Below are 17,017 nucleotides of genomic sequence, written 5' to 3'. Positions count from 1 at the left end.
CCCAAAATCTGTATTTTGTTCACTATTTGATTGCCAATAAATTAGGAAGTGTGTGTGGGTGCGTGGGGGTGTGGTAGTTAAGTCGGATAATTTGTAGCTAAAATAAAATGTTGTTTTATAGAGAACGTATGATTGTAGCAGAACACGAAAAATTGGTTCACGTAATGAAATGTTGTTATAAAAGATGATTATTATAGACAAGATTGTCGATATAACTATTTGAAAAGGGAAGGTAATAAAATGCATGCAAGTTACATGTTCTTTTATTATTCTTGTTTTTTAGGTTAGACCTGAAGAAATCGTTAATTAAGTAATTCAAGTGAAATTAATTATTTTCTCCATATAAAGTACTACGACAACATAGCTTTACGGAGTATGAGGGTTGCTCAATTAGTTGAGCATCCTTTGTCCCTTATTATGGTGAATAATCGAATCCCATCACCCTCCGCCCCACCCCAACCAAAACAAAAAAAAAAAAACAACTTATGGTCTCATCAGAAGTACTAAATTTTTGTGAACATGCTAAGTGACTTTGATAAAGTGTAGACTATATATATCATCACTTGTTATTGTTGTAAACAAAATGAGTACATGAGGCTTACTATGGTAATAATTTTGCATACAAAATGTAGACAACCTAAGAGACAAAAAAGCAAATAGTTGTCCCTCCCCCCTTCTCCTAATGTTTTCAAATAAATTTAGATCAAACATTATCAACACCAATTGCCTACTTTCTTAGAGTGCTGACAATAAAATCATCTTTTTGTTTGCTTTTGTTACAAAAATACTTACAAGAAAGAGTACTACGGACCCCTCATGGACTCAAAAGAATTTGGTTCCACATTTTTTGGTCCCTTTAAAATTATTTCATTCTTAATTATTTCTATAGAAAAAATATATTAATTGAAGGTGGTTAGCTTGAAATATAAGTGGATAGGCAAAAGGCTACATATAGATAGTTTATTATTAATCTAACTTGATCAATCTCAAAAATTAGTTCATGAGATACAAATTGTTCAATTGTTTATCTCATAAATGATGTGGAACAACATTATATTATATGCATGCTCAAATTCTAGCTCATGACTTGAAATTATTAATGATGTAATATTGTTAAAGAGAGCAAATTTTTATTTATTTTGTTAGGTCTTTCATGACCATGCCCCTCATGTGCGATTTGCTTCTTTTTCATGGATCAATTACGTAAAAAAAGAGAAAACTTATATAATGAATGGTGGTAATACTTAAATTTTGGAGTTTGGTCAAATATCATACATTGAAGTGTACGTGTAATCATCTCATCTAAGAATTTTAGTTATTCGACCTAGACCATACTTTTATTTCCTTAATTATTACTTATCTCTTCCATGCATCCACATCTTAAATCTTCCTCTTATTTAAAATGTCAAAGCTTACTCTGGATGACCCACGATTAGTTAGTTATTCATGTTAAACATTATAATGATACCATTTGATTGAAAAAACTAAAAAAACTGTACTATTAAGGTGTAAATATGAAGATTTGGTATGGTGGGTGAGGCCTGAGATGCATATTTAAATGGGTAGAACTTATTTTATATAAACAATTTAGTCAAAAACATACTTGCATCAGTAAAGAAGAGAGATTATATACTAAGACATAAACGCATTTTGCACAATTAATATATAGTAGTGTGTTTCATAACTTCAATTTTTTCACCAAAATTGTTCTTAGAAAATCACTTGAGCATAGTTTTTTTTTTTGAATAATTGATAGACAATAAGTAAGAATACTTTTTAAATAATTAAATTAATTAGGTCCTTCGAAAAGAAAATGCTACTCACATTATTAATTATTGTTTGCTTAAGGACAACTCAACACGAGAAAAAAGATGTGATAAAACGAAGAGAGCACTAACTAAAGAATGTTTTTCCCCAAAAGTCAAAGTCATTATGCCATTGTCAAACATAATTCCTCAATTTTTTTGACTTCCAAAATTAAAATGTGGAGATGTTAAAGAAATGATTGAAAGATCATAATTTTTCCTGTCCCCATTATAAGTTTGAAATATTTTTTATTTCATTTCCTTAATTTTTTCTTCAAGAATCCTAATAGTAACATAAAAATAATGAGATACTGTGACATTTCTCCTTTCCTTGTATTTGGAATTAATTTATAAATAATCTATTTATGTAATACTTTTTTATACCTTCTGCATAATATATTAAATTTAATTATATAGTAATCGGTATCCAATGTTAGGTAGTTAAGAGATAAATATTGGAAGACCAGTTAGAATATACTATAAATATGTATATGCCATTATAAAATTGTGCATAGGATACTAAAAAACAAACACACAAAAATAAGTTCTTTCTGCCTTTGAATTTTTTTACAAATTTTTGCTGTTATAATTTTGAAAATGGTTACACTTTTCGATTTGTTCATAAACTGCTGATCGAATAGATGCCTTCCTATCTTTGTTCAATGGTCAATAAAGCATTTCGGCTACATTGTACTATTACTATCCCATAGTCCTCAATCTAACATGTGTTTCAATCGTATATTGTCTCACGTAGTAAGCTATATTTGTCATGTCCTATCTAATCATCTCTATTGAATACCCTTTCCGTCTATCTCCACCTCTCCTTAAATCATTCATATTCAATCTCTCACGCCTCTGCAATAAGATATTCATACATGATACATCTCCTCTTCACATGCTTGAACCATTTCTCGCTTCCCACATTGACCCTCCCACCCGATAAGAATAAATCGATTTGTAATTTTGATCAACATGATAATGAAATATTTTTCAAAAGAATAGAATTGCCTTTATACTATTTGAAATGGTTGAATTTTATTCATTTGTAACTATAAAAGCGTGAAACATAAATTAAAGGAGCATGATTCTTTTTAGTACTTATTAAATAAAAAATAAACATTTGCATTGGATCTATAACCAAAGAGTCCAAATTTATTATCAAAAGTCATCCATTTACGTTCAAGAAAGATGCTCTTACTATTTCTCAAAATTCAAATTTAGGACACGTGTGGACTATATTTGTATGTGCAATAAGCACGCAAAAAAGGACGAGTAAATTAAACTAAATTATAAAGTATATAGTACGTCGTACACATTATTAGTATTATCTTTGGCAGTATTTATGACTTTAATTTGTAATTAGGTTCCTCTAAAATATATGCATGATACTTTGAGTCATTTTTCTTCCAAAGGTAACATCAATTTCATATTTGAACTCACATTTTGTCGGGAAAGAGAGGAAAATACAGTTCAACATGGTCAATGGCAAAGGCAAAATATTTTCATCACGAAGGTTCAACATCTGTTATATATATTTATTTCACTTGAAAAAGAAAAATTGAATAAACATAAAACGAATTCATAGGAAGAGCCATATGGAACATTTCACAAATGGTTCAAAAGCCGAGTCCCTTGCTCAACGGTTAATTAAATCAACACTTATATAATAACCGGTCATCAATTAATCAAGGCGAAATCTAAAACTTTCTAGTGACTTATTGTAATCTAACACCCTAAGACTTCAATTTATTCACACAACAAATTATTAATTAGAATAGTTGAGGGGAAGGGGGCAGCCAACGCACTTTATCATTTTATAGAAGATCAGAATCGACTATTTTCAAGATTTAACTTCAATTTTTTGTATAATATAATGTGATTTTTAATAAAGAGATCAAATTAAATTCTTCTACACTTTAGGTAACACCGTTTCTAATGAGAGATATCAACCATTAGAGGTTTAGAGTTTGAGATTAATAATAGAAAAATCTCTGATGATAATTGATAGGTATACTACTTCTCTAGTTTTTTTTTTCTCTTTGGTTTCCCACTCGGTGTCCGGTACCCACATTAGAGCCTGACTAAATTCGGATTCGCACCGAGAAATTCTACATTGGGGGTAAAATGCTCCCTAAGAAAGGCGACTCCGTATCCAAGGGGGCTTGAACCCGAAACCTCTTGCTTGAGGATGAAGAAGTACTTACCACTCCACCAAAACCCTTAACAGCCTTTATGTGACGTGAGTTTTGAGAATACAAATTGTTATAACAACAATATATATGAAGTGGAGTGTGAAAGGAAGTTATTTTTCTTTTCATTTAACTAAAGTAGACCCAACATTTACTTTCTTCTACATTAGTTGTTTTGCTTTTTTCACTTTAGCAAACCAAACAAGAAAAGGAAAACTTCTGAAACCTCCTTTTTTTCTTTCCTTTATATCTATATTTCTCAAATAAAGGAAACCCCACCAACAAGGGCTGTGGTGAAGTAGTAAGTACACATTCATCCTTAATTAGAGTTTTTAGTTTGAGTCTCCCTAGCTACATAGTCGTCTTTGTTAGGGGGTGTTTTACCCCCAATGTGGGACTTCCTGATGCGAATCCAAATTTAATTAGACTCCAATATGACTATCAAACAACAATGGTAGGAACCAAAAAAGAAAAACCCCACCTACCCTTAATTGACTCCTAATAATATAAAACTTAATATTTTCTTCTTTTAACATAAAGAGTAACATAGTAACACCTAGATGAGCTTCAACCCCACCAGAAATCTTAATTATTTTTGTTTCCCACCTAAATTATGAGAAAAAGTAACCACTTCATGTTATTGAAATTTAAAAATTGGGACTATGAAATGTAAAATTAATTTTTGAAAAAGAAAAAGAAGGTGCCAAAAAAGATGTCTTATCAGGAGAAATTACTTTTAATTTGTTAGACCAAAATCTGTAGAGACTTCCAGCTTTGGGACCCTCACGCATACGGAATTTTAAGTCATATTCAATCGGAAAGGATGTTATTTCGAATGCATTTCAAGTAATTATAGTAAAATTTTGACTTGTTGTCCCTTTGATCGTGATAAGTGAAACAATAACACAAAAATTAAATGAAATGAGTTATCTTTAGTGACGATGCTAGAATTTTTTTTTAAAAAAATACTCAAATAAATTAAGGGAATTTAACATAGATATAGTATATGTATCATCTTTTAAATTTATTTATACATGTGGAACTCAACACCCTGCCATATGCATGACTATGACTAGAACTGGAAAATCTGAAACATGAACAATATAAGATGAGGATCTAACATCAAGTTAAACAATGACTATCAATTGTATCAATACATATATATATAAGAAAAAAGGTATGAAATATATCCGAACTTTGACCACAAGTGCTGTAACAATACCGAACTTTGGAAATGACCTTTTACCCACTGCACTATTTAATAGTGTATTTTAAAGGTATTTATGTACCCATGTGGACATCATAAATATTGTATCATTATAAATAGTAATGTGTCCATGTGGACACATATATACCTTTAAAATACACTATTAAAAGGTCTTCTATAAAGTTTGGTATTATAACAACAATTTTAGCCAAAATTGGAGTATTTTTCAGACCCTTTTCCCCGTATATAATAAAAGCCTATAATAAAATAAAACTCTGATCCCTTTCATTAGCATAGTTCCCTTTACATGCATAAAAATCCATCACCTTCTATCCTCCCACCTGCCTCCCACTTTTCCATTCCTACTCCTTTTTTCTCTCTAGAATTATTTTCCCTTGTTAGATACTCTTTTATTGTTTCTCTTTCTCTACTATATATACACACCAACACATGACTTACTTCTTTAATTAATTTACCTTTCTACATATATACTCTCTCCTTCAATAAGTGTCAAACTAGTATACTATATACTACAATTAGCTACTACTACTCCAACATCATATAATGAAGGAGTGTGGAAAAAATAGTAGCTCACCATGTGCAGCTTGCAAGTTATTGAGAAGAAGATGTGGCCATGACTGTGTTTTTGCACCTTATTTTCCTGCTGATGAACCTCACAAGTTTGCTAATGTTCATAAGGTCTTTGGTGCTAGTAATGTCAGCAAAATGCTACAGGTTCCACCTTTTATATATCTTCTTTTTATCTTCCTAACTTAACATCTCTACTTCTAATTAGGGATATCTTCTACAATTCAACACCTTAATTATCTATAAATTCGAGCTGTGGAATCAGTCGTCATCACTGATGTTTGTGTCATGCATGATAGTAAGATTGCTTATATCACCCCCTTGAGGACCCTTGATCCTAAATGAATACAAGATATTTCGTGCACCAGATTGTTATATGAAGTATTCAACATGAGATGGATCTAGAGATAAGCTTATTTAATTAAATAAAAATATTGGACATGGAAGCTATACATGCACTTGGTCTGAACATGCTATAATAGAGAAGAGATAATGTATTTTAACATGTCACATGCAATAAAATCCAAAAGGTTGGAGTAAATACTCCCTCCGTCCCTATTTACTTGTCCATATTTCCTTTTTTGGTTGTCCCTATTTAGTTGTCCATTTTGACAAATCAAGAAAGGACAACAAATTTTTTCCTATTATACCCTTATTTACACTTCTTGAAAATTGTAAAAGTGTATGTTGTTTCCCTCCAATTTATTTCACTTTAATTCAAATAAGTGGTTGTAATTTTGAAGTGAAAAGTTGTCATAAGGGTAAAATTGTAACTTCACTGTGCTAATCATTGTTGCCTTAATCTGTGTGCCATTTCTAAAGTGGACAACTAAAAAGGGACGGAGGGAGTATAAGCATAACAGACAAGTATATAAATATGATAAATATATAATCGCTTAAATTAAGTATCATAAATTATGGAGTATTTCTTAAAAGGCACCAAATAATGTTTATGCTTGAGCCTAATACGGTATAAAAAGTTTTAACCATATTTGTCCTCTAGCTATTGATCAAAATGTGCCAAACAATCACATAATTAGGAACAATGTACTATATTATTGGGTCAAGTATTTAAATTTTCACTTTCATCTTAACTTCAGTAGTGAACCACAATACTAACTACAAATTCAACATAAATCAATAATTAATTTGATTCGAAAAGTCATATATTTATGTTAACAAATTTATTTAATACGTATAAATAATCAATTCAAAATCTCAACAATGTTAGCTTTATTATGACAAAAGTTGTAGGGTCGATAGACTAGGGGAACAAAGAGATGTTTGTTAGTTGTTGAAAAACCGTTTCATTTGTTAAATGTATAAAAAGTTTTAAGTAGTCGATTTTTGTCCCACATCAAATCCTAGAAAATATTGACAATTGAATATAATAAAATTTGAAATTTTCATGATCAAATAATGATTTTCGAGACATTTTCTCATGTTGAATGGGTCCTTAATTTGGTGCCATAATCTCCATTCTCCATGTCCAATTGTTTCTTTATTTTCTTAAAATTTGAAAGTCAACTAATTTATTCAATATGAATACGGTCACTATCACAATATATATACTTTTTACAACTGAAATCTTAAGTGGACACGTGATGTTTTTTCCTATCGTCATTTTTCATAAAATTTCTGGGGTTGTTAAATGGTCTCCTATTTTAAAATTTTAAAGGACAAAAGAATCAACTTTACTTCAAGAAAATGAACACATTTATTCTTTTGACCACATATATATACATATTTTGATAGTAACATATCACCTCTTAGCCATAATTAAAGACTTCTCTGATTTGACCTAAAAAAAAAAGGTAATTTCTCTCTCTTTTTCCCTTTTCTCCTTTCATTTTTTCAACTAAACACTCCTTTTTAGTTATTTTCATTTTTATGACACAAAAATGATGTCAATATGACATATTCTTTGAAGATACCTTCTTGGGGTCCTCAAGGTGCAAATCAAGCCCATTAATTAGCCTATCAAACTTATTAGGGTAACTTACAAGATATTGGTGTGTCTAGATACATGTATCTCGGGATACATAAGGTCAAAATTAAGTGTAATTTGTTCTAAATACATTGTATTTAAGTGGATTCACATGTATCTGGGATATATAGATAAATATCGTTCGACTCCCTCATATCTCGCTCTCCAGTCTCCTATCTCGCTCGTGTATGGTAACTCAGATACATGTATCACACTAGATACATGTATCTGGTGTGATTCACATGTATCTAAAGTATATGGAGAAGTCTAGCTCGTCTCCCTCCTGTTTTTGCTCACCTCTCTGCCTATTTCAGTGTGTCTGGTAGCAAAAAAAAACATGTATCTAGGTAATTCTGATATGAAAATATTAATTAGTAAGACAATAGGTAATTATTTCAAACTATATGGAGAAGTAGTAAATATGGTAAAAAGCCCATAAGGATTTTGTCTCCAAAGTTACTAATTAATGACATAGCACATTATGGCTATGATAAAAGTTGTACATGCTAACCACTTTTCGGATCGATTTTTGAATAATAATTAGTTCTTGAAAATTCATAAAAGTAGCTATTTTATATGCAAAAACACAATGACAGTGTCATGGATTTCGATCTTAACGTAAAATGGCGTAAAATTGCAGGAATTGCCAGAGCACAAAAGAGGAGATGCAGTGAGTAGCATGGTGTATGAAGCTAATGCTAGAGTTAGAGATCCAGTTTATGGATGTGTTGGAGCCATTTCATCTCTTCAACAACAAATTGATATGCTAAGAACCCAACTAGCCATGGCCCAAGCTGAGGTTGTCCAATTGAAGCTAAGACAATCAACAAACATTACTAATAGCCCACCAAATAGTGGGTCACCCATTATGGGCTCACTGCCCAAAGGATATTACCATATGGATTTGGATGTAGACCAGTCCAACACCTTCAATGAGCCTATGTGGCCATATTAGATGAATTTTGTTGTCTATTTTAAACTTCAAAAATTATCTTGTGTCCTTTTGCCTCTATATATCTTTTTCTTATAAGAGCAAAGGTGATGATTAGGTTGTTGTTTGTGAGCTATGTTGCTCAGACTCTTCCAAAATGTCGACATGTGTGTGTCTGATCCACACGGATGTGACATCATTTTTAAAAAGTCTGAACAACTTAGTTTGTGAGTGTTAGAATGAAACCAAACCCTTCATGGGGTGTTCGGCCTTTTGGCAAAAAAAGATTATACTATCATCTTTGTTCTTGTGTGTATATATATATATATGTAATAGGAAATTTTTCTTAAAAGGACATTGTGCTTTTTTTCCCAATCTCGATTGAAGACATTAAAGTCCCTTAATATACTTAACAACTAATGGTCCACAAAACTCTTATTTAACCGTTTGATATCTAAAATTCATGTCGCGCATAACACATTTAAAGGAGAAGAATTCCCTCGAGACCTCTATTTAAGGATAGAGCCACGACAATATCTATTGATACTTACAATCTTAACATCATAACATATAGAACTAATTAACAATCATCCACCACAAGATCTACACATAGTATATATGAAATTCTCAATGTTTTTTCACAATATAAACAAGTGAAAGCGCGATTACATGAGAATATCAAATTAGACATTAGGATCAATGAGATCTCCATTCAAGTACTCTCTGTAAGCAGCAACAGGCCAGATGAAGCCTCTCCAAACGAGCCTATTAGCCAACGGAACGTCGATTATAATTTCTTTCATTGTTGGTTTCTTATCATCTCTTACTGCAATCAAGTAGCTCCTTCCTACCCATCCAATCCATCCAGCAATGTACAAGAAGAGGATCCCTGGTGTGATGAACTCACCCCAGTGCCTTTGGTCACCACTCACAATCAAGTGTGGCAGTCCATCTGATCCACACAACAATCCTTGTTTACCATAGTTGTCAAACCTGTAATGACAATAGTTGAGTGATTTTGTAAGTGAAATAATTGAGTGGATTTCTGAGATAATTACCTGCGTTTAGTTTTTTCAATAGTGGCATTAATAGCAAGTGCAGGGGCGCTATCAGGTGCATAAAGCTTCAAAGAACTCTCAAGTTTCTTGATCTGTTGCTTCTCCCTCTTAGCAAACTGTTTTGAATCCTTGCAAGGTGTGAGCCCAGAGATGTCAGCAGAAGCTGGAAGAACTGGTGCTGACAACAGAATAGAAGACAAAGCAAGTGCTGCAGAGAATGCCTTTAATGAAGAAGAACTTTCCTCTGTTGAATTAGAAACAGGGGTTTGGTTTGAAGAACACACAATGCTTGAAGTTCTTTGTTTTGTGGTAAATTGAGACCCAAACTTAGATGTTGAAATGGGTTTTGAAAGGTTTGAAGGAATAGTAAGAGACATGGTGTTTTTTTTCCTCTCTTTTTTTTTTCAAGAAAACAGAGAGGAAAGAAGGAGAAGATTGGAGTGTGGAGAGTGAAAGGGTGGTTTTTTAGGATTTGCGGAAGAAAGGATTGGTGATCAAGAGAGAGGATAAGGAGTTGAAAGGGAGCTTAGGTGGAGGGATTTGATTGGCTAATAGAGTTGGATTTTATGAGTTTTGGGGATTTTTTGATCCATCTGTGGAAGAGCAAGAACCAGGGATTTAACAGATACAGATATTATGCTTTGGATCATGTACACTTTTGCCACACTAATTTGGGATAGTCTTTAATTTTTGTCCGTCACGGTAAATAATTCTTTGCAAGGTATAAGTTTATAATTTCGTATCATAATAAATATCTTCGTAAATGACTTCAGTTTTTGAAAAAAAGTTTGTAAGTTCTATTGCTAAAGAACAAAAACTTAGAACCTATTTATTTGAAGAGTAGAATTAATAGATCAATACAATTTTATGGTTTTGAGCTAACTAACTGGCCATGCACTTCATGGGCTGCTAGCAAAAGCATATTTCCATATGGATTTAAATGTAAACCAGTCCAACAGCTTCAATGAGCCCGTGTGTTCGAATGAAATTTTGAATTTAATCTATGTACTGAGAGAACCATCTCTATGTGCACACCTTGATCTCTATGCTGGTAAAATTTTGGTCATGAAGAAGCATACTACATTATGGATTTATGTTTCCATTATTGGGCCAAGAGTAGTTAGCTGAATTGTAGGCCACTGATTGTAATACAGCAAGTTTTGACGAAAATAAAATTCTCTGAATTTTCCAGTTCATTAGAGTGGGGTAAGCACCTTTGACGGAATGATATCTTTTCATCAATTGGTACCCTTGTCATGTAAAGCTCTCCATGTAACAAATATCATCTTCAATGATACTTATTTATGCCATACTTTTTGTATCCATAGACCATACTTGATTCTTTTTTCTTCCGTCTTGTGACCTCCCATGTTCAAGCAGGAACAAGGTAATGTGTTTTTTGTGCTACCACATGCACTTTGGACTGTGGTTGGAATCTCCACTTCTATCATATCATACCGTAAAGTACCTCGTTAAGCAGGATATTTCGGTTTTGCTCCATCAGGTAAATGACTACAGAGGACAAAGGGGCTCCATTTTTGTTCAGTTGGCATACCAGAATGATATATTTCCCTTTCCAGGCAGACATACAATATTTTCTTCAACTTAGAGGTTTATGTCACAGAGTGCTCTCCAGCCGCATGCTGGCCTGAATTATGCACACCACTACTTGTTGACCTGATTATGTTTCATGGATCATACATGTGAAATATTTTTAGGGTGGCATTGATATTTGAGCATAGAAACTTCTATCAACTGTGATACGATATTGAAATGAACGACGAGCACACTCTTAGTTAATTATATTATGTCACAACATTAAATTGGAGACACTCATTTAGATGCCTGATCAACTTATCAAACCGTGAGAACAATTTCCAAACGAATCATAAAAAGAACATTAGACAGTGAACTAGCCATCATCTAGCAACACATGGTATAGAAAATTCACAATCTTTCATGGATATAAACAAGTGAAAGTATAATTCCACGAGTCTCCAACAAGAGAAATTTAAACATGGGTAATCAAAATTAGACGTTAGGGTCAATGAGGTCTCCATTCAAGTACTCTCTGTAAGCAGCAACAGGCCAGATGAAGCCTCTCCAAACGAGTCTATTAGCCAATGGAACATCGATGATGATTTCCTTCATTGTTGGTTTCTTATCATCTCTTACTGCAATCAAGTAGCTCCTTCCTACCCATCCAATCCATCCAGCAATGTACAAGAAGAGGATCCCTGGTGTGATGAACTCACCCCAGTGCCTCTGGTCTCCACTCACTATCAAGTGTGGTAGTCCATCTGATCCACACAACAGTCCTTGTTTCCCGTAGTTGTCAAACCTGCAATGACAATAGTTGAGTGACTTTGTAAGTGAAATGACGATAGTTTAGTGGCTTTCTGATGAATTAAACATCTACTCGAGTATCAAGGGGTTTGTATCAAAGGGTATGTATATTCTATTTTTGTATCAAAGGGTATGTAATGCTCTATTGATTCCACCATAACAAGCTGCTTTTCTTTGATAAGCAAATGTTAATGTACTTGGTGCTTTCGTTCGTAAAGAATGTTTTTAGCTCTTCCTCTACTCCTATTGGGATCAAAGGGAGAAGGCGTTGAAGGTTGCCTCGTTATCCATACTTCTAGTGGGATCAATAGAGCATTAGCCTACCCATATTTTTACGAGAATTTGCAGGTTCTAGATTCTACAGTACTGTCTATCAAGTTTACATACCCCGGTGATCATTGACACCATTTCCTTTATTTATTTGTTTTAAAATGGAATGCTACATTTTTATATTTCACAACTTTTTAATTCTAAGCTTCTTAACTTCACCATATGCTATCATAACTATAAACATGTACTTATGTCTAAGATCACTAGTCCACAATCAAATACATCCGTATAAGTGCAAGAAGGGGAAAAAAGAGCAGCCCGTTACATTAAAGCTTCCGCTATGCACAAGTCCGGTATTTATTGAAGTATTAAAAAAATGATAACTAGGGGTAGAAGTAAACTTTTCAAGATTCCTGGAAATTATGAATAGGAAACAAAGGCAAACCTGCGTTTAGTTTTTTCAATAGTGGCATTAATAGCAAGTGCAGGGGCGCTATCAGGTGCATAAAGTTTCAAAGAACTCTCAAGTTTCTTGATCTGTTGCTTCTCCCTTTTAGCAAACTGTTTTGAATCCTTGCAAGGTGTAAGCCCAGAGATATCAGCAGAAGCTGGAAGAACTGGTGCTGACAACAGAATAGAAGACAAAGCAAGTGCTGCAGAGAATGCCTTTAATGAAGAAGAACTTTCCTCGGTTGAATTAGAAACAGGGGTTTGGTTTGAAGAACAAACAATGGCTGAAGTTCTTGGTTTTGTGGTAAATTGAGACCCAAACTTAGATGTTGAAATGGGTTTTGAAAGGTTTGTTGGAATAGTAAGAGACATGGTGTTTTCTTTCTTATTTTTAATGTACTACTATTATTTTTCAAGAAAAAATGGTAGAAGGAGATTGAAGTGTGGAGAATGAAAGTATGGTTTTTTAGGATTTGTGGAAGAAAGAGAGAGGATAAGGAGTTGAAAGGGAGCTTAGGTGGAGTGATTTGATTGGATAATTGAGTTAGATTTTATGAGTTTTGGAGATTTTCTGAAATTTTATCTATCTGTGGAAGAACAACAACCATGGATTACAGATACGCATACTTTCGTGTGGCCACCACATAGGTGAAGAGAACTCTTGAATGAGCAATTATTAATAATATATATTGGATGAGCATTTACTATTTTACACGATAATTAAAAAATTATTAGTAATAGATTGATCGACTTTGTTATTTTGCCGCATGTCATATCAATGAACATAAAAATAAGTTATAAAAAATATTATAGGTTTTGGGTTGTGGGTTGCCCAAGTGGATCGATCCGATTTGATTTTATCCAATTCGATTTAATTAATTAATTGATAATTATGTTTTAAAGGATAAGAGAGAACAATTACAAATTGCTCAACCTCTCCTTTAAAGACTTATAATGGGCATAATTTTCTAAGCTTGATAAAAAAAAGAGTAGAGAACGTGAGAAATCAGAATTATAAAAGAAACCGAAAGAAAAAACTATCCTAGATTTTTCACAATTCAATCAACACACTAAGGAGATTCTTAGTTTGTGAATTGTACTACGTTTTCATTGAGAGACGAAGTCGATTTTGTGATTATTTTGAATTTGGAGCGAATCTACAACAAAAGGATTGTCAACAATTTCGGATGCAAGTATTAAGGTACACATCATGTTGTTGTTTTGCCATTAAAATTCTTAGATTGGTTTCAGAGTGTGGTTGATTGATCCGATTATTCGATGCTTCCATGTGAATTCACTGAGTTGTTTAAAACGATTTTGTGATTGTTTTTTTAAAAAAAATCGGTGAATGGAATAATTTGGGAGAAGTTAGGGTTTTTTTTAGCCTTTTGGATATGGATTAATTACATTGTAGTCATGACCTACTCGTTCGTAACTTTTCGTGCATATATTATAAGAGTAAAACGAATTTAAAACGAGTGAGATATGATTTTTTGAAAGTTGGCTGATTTAGGACTTTTTTCCCGGAAAAACTGGTTCTGTTTGTTGCATTTTCGAAGTTGTTAAGTTTAAAATTATGGATTGAAACTTGATTTTTCAAGATCTACTTGTTTATAGCTTTTCGTGGATATATTATATGAGTAAAACAAATTAAAAACGAATGAGATATGATTTTTTGAAGTTGGGCTGAAAAGTTGAAAAAAAACGTTGTTATTCCTTTTTTTTTAAGGATTATTCTTTTTGAGAAAGTTTTTGTGTCCTTTTAGGATTATTCTTTTGGAAAAGGATTTGGTGTCCTTTTTAGAATGGTTTTTGATAATATATGTATTTATATATTATGTTTTTCAAAAATTGGTCTTGATAATTCGTTTAGTCCTTAAGTTTCTTAAACAATTTTTACAAATAATGGTGATTAGTGACATATGTTGTCACATTGAGTGGTACAACCATTTTTATTGTTTCATTCTTCCTTTTTAAGACATGCCTGAATAGGAACAAACTCGAATGACTCTAAGTGGGAGTTTTCAAGGTCGAGCAAAGGGACAAAGTAGAAGAGCACGTCATCGTAGGACATGTTTTCGAAGGCTTGAAATTGTATTGATTGGTATTCCAAGGACGACACAAAATCTGTTAAGGAATCAAATTAAAGGGTTATTCAAAACAAATGAGAAAAAGATTTTAAAGAGTTAAAGTTTTTGAAGATGGGTCATCTTGACTCTTTAGTAGACTTCCTCAAATCTTTTAACATGAAATTAGATGAGACTGATGAAAATTTCATTCATGCTGAGGAGAAGGTTACATTCGACGTTTTGTATCATTTCTTACTAGGGTACTGGAAGATTGAACTAATTAAAACTTATTATTACATTGCACATAATGAACCATTATAGAGGTATATGGTGGATATAGTAGTTAAGTGGATAAAACTTTCCATAGAAGGATAATTTAGTATTAAATATCTAGTTTATTCTTAACAAATTATGTGTTGAACATCTTTGATTATGCTTTAATACGAATAAAAAACTTAAGAGATGTAAGTGCGTCTCCACTTTAATATGAATATTAAAGCATAATCAAAGATGTTCCCTACATAGTTTATAAAGAAATAAACTAATTATTCTAGACTAACTATGCTTCTATGAAAAATTTTACCCATTTAACTCCTATATCCACCATATACCTCCATAATAGTTCATTATGCCCAATATCGTAATAAGTTTTAATCAATTCAATCTTTCAGTACTCTGATAAGGAATGATACAAAATGTCGAATGCAATCCACTTCTCAACATGAATGGAATTTTCATCAATTTCATCCATGTTAAAAAAATTGAGGAAGTCTAGTAAAGAGTCAAAATAATTCATCTTCAAAGACTTAAACTCTTTAAAATCTTTCTCCTTTCATTCGAATAGTTTTTTGATTTCTTAACAAATTGTGTGTTGCCCTTGGAACACCAATCTGTGCAATTTCATGTCCTCAGAAATATGTCCTATGGTGCGTGCTCTTCTACTTTGTCTTTTTGCTCGACCTCGAAAATTCTCACTTGAAGAAATTTAAATTTGTGCTTGTTTAGTCATGTTTGAAATAGGAATAAGGAAACAATAAAAATGATTGTACCACTCAATGTGACACTATTATTTGTAGAAGACAAATTGTTTAAAGAACTTAAGGACTAAACGAATTATCAAGGCCAAGTTTTGAAAAAAACATAAATATATAAACACATATACTAATAAAAATTATCCTAAAAGGACACAAATTTCTTTTCCAAAAGAATAGTACTAAAAGGACACATAAACTTTCTCCCAAAAATAATCCTTAAAGAGGACAAAAAAAATGTTTTTTTCAACTTTTCAGCCCAACTTCAAAAAATTATATCTCATTCGTTTTTAATTTATTTTACTCATATAATATATCCACGAAAAGCTATAAACAAGTAGATCTTGAAAAATCAAGTTTCAATCCAATAATTTTAAATTTAACAACTCCAAATACGCAACAAACAAAAGCATTTTTTTAAAAAAAAAAACAATCGAAAAATGAGCCAACTTTCAAAATAACATATCTGGCTTGTTTTAAATCCATTTTACTCTTATAATATATTCACGAAAATCTATGAATGAGTAGTTCATGAGAATTAAAGTTTCATGCCAAATTTTGAACATGCAAAAAACACAGAAAAACGATAGGAGGTTCTCTTAAACAAATAAACCACATAATCACTTTCATTGTAGGACAAGAAATCCTATCCTACAATATGAGTCAGTATCATTATAGGACAAGGAATCTTATCTAAAATGTAATTAATTCGCATTAAAAGGCTTTAAAACAATCCTAACTTCTTCCAAATTTTTCTTTTCACCAATTTTTAAGAAAAATCAGTCACAATTAATTTCTTAATAACAAGGGATAAAGGGTTTGAAAAATATCTCAACTTTGGTCGGATTTGCTGTTGCGCTACTAAACTTTCATGAGAACCTATTACCTCCCTAGACTATTTAATACCTTTAGTAAATAGTCTATGGAGGTAATAGGTCCTCATGAAAGTTTGGTATCGCAACAACAAATTCGACCAAAGTTAGGACATTTTTAAGACTCTTATCCCTAATAACAACATAGTGAAATCACATGGAAGCATCAAAAAACGGGATCAATCAATCATGCTCTGATACCAATGAAAGATTT

General features: G+C 32.2%; 3 protein-coding genes across 3 annotated transcripts; 1 reads left to right on the top strand and 2 right to left on the bottom strand.

Annotated features, from left to right (window-relative positions):
• Positions 1–5,705: 5,705 nt before the first annotated feature.
• Positions 5,706–8,987, top strand: LOC125846246 (LOB domain-containing protein 4-like). Its single transcript, XM_049525620.1, has 2 exons — positions 5,706–5,936; positions 8,417–8,987. The coding sequence occupies exons 1-2, from the start codon at positions 5,766–5,768 to the stop codon at positions 8,729–8,731; spliced, it is 486 nt and encodes a 161-aa protein (XP_049381577.1). The 5' UTR covers positions 5,706–5,765; the 3' UTR covers positions 8,732–8,987.
• A 259-nt stretch (positions 8,988–9,246) lies between these two features.
• Positions 9,247–10,325, bottom strand: LOC125846245 (photosystem I reaction center subunit III, chloroplastic-like). The gene is made up of 2 exons (XM_049525619.1): positions 9,766–10,325; positions 9,247–9,700 (listed from the first exon to the last, which is right to left on the bottom strand). The coding sequence occupies exons 1-2, from the start codon at positions 10,140–10,142 to the stop codon at positions 9,391–9,393; spliced, it is 687 nt and encodes a 228-aa protein (XP_049381576.1). The 5' UTR covers positions 10,143–10,325; the 3' UTR covers positions 9,247–9,390.
• Positions 10,326–11,706: 1,381 nt separating this feature from the next.
• Positions 11,707–13,203, bottom strand: LOC125846243 (photosystem I reaction center subunit III, chloroplastic-like). The gene is made up of 2 exons (XM_049525618.1): positions 12,827–13,203; positions 11,707–12,106 (listed from the first exon to the last, which is right to left on the bottom strand). Exons 1-2 carry the CDS (start codon positions 13,201–13,203, stop codon positions 11,797–11,799), a joined length of 687 nt encoding a protein of 228 aa, XP_049381575.1. The 3' UTR covers positions 11,707–11,796.
• Positions 13,204–17,017: the final 3,814 nt, after the last annotated feature.

This window comes from Solanum stenotomum, chromosome 12 (genome assembly GCF_019186545.1).
Source record: "Solanum stenotomum isolate F172 chromosome 12, ASM1918654v1, whole genome shotgun sequence".
NCBI classification, from domain to species: Eukaryota; Viridiplantae; Streptophyta; class Magnoliopsida; order Solanales; family Solanaceae; genus Solanum; species Solanum stenotomum.
This window is presented reverse-complemented; position numbering and strand designations above follow the sequence as displayed.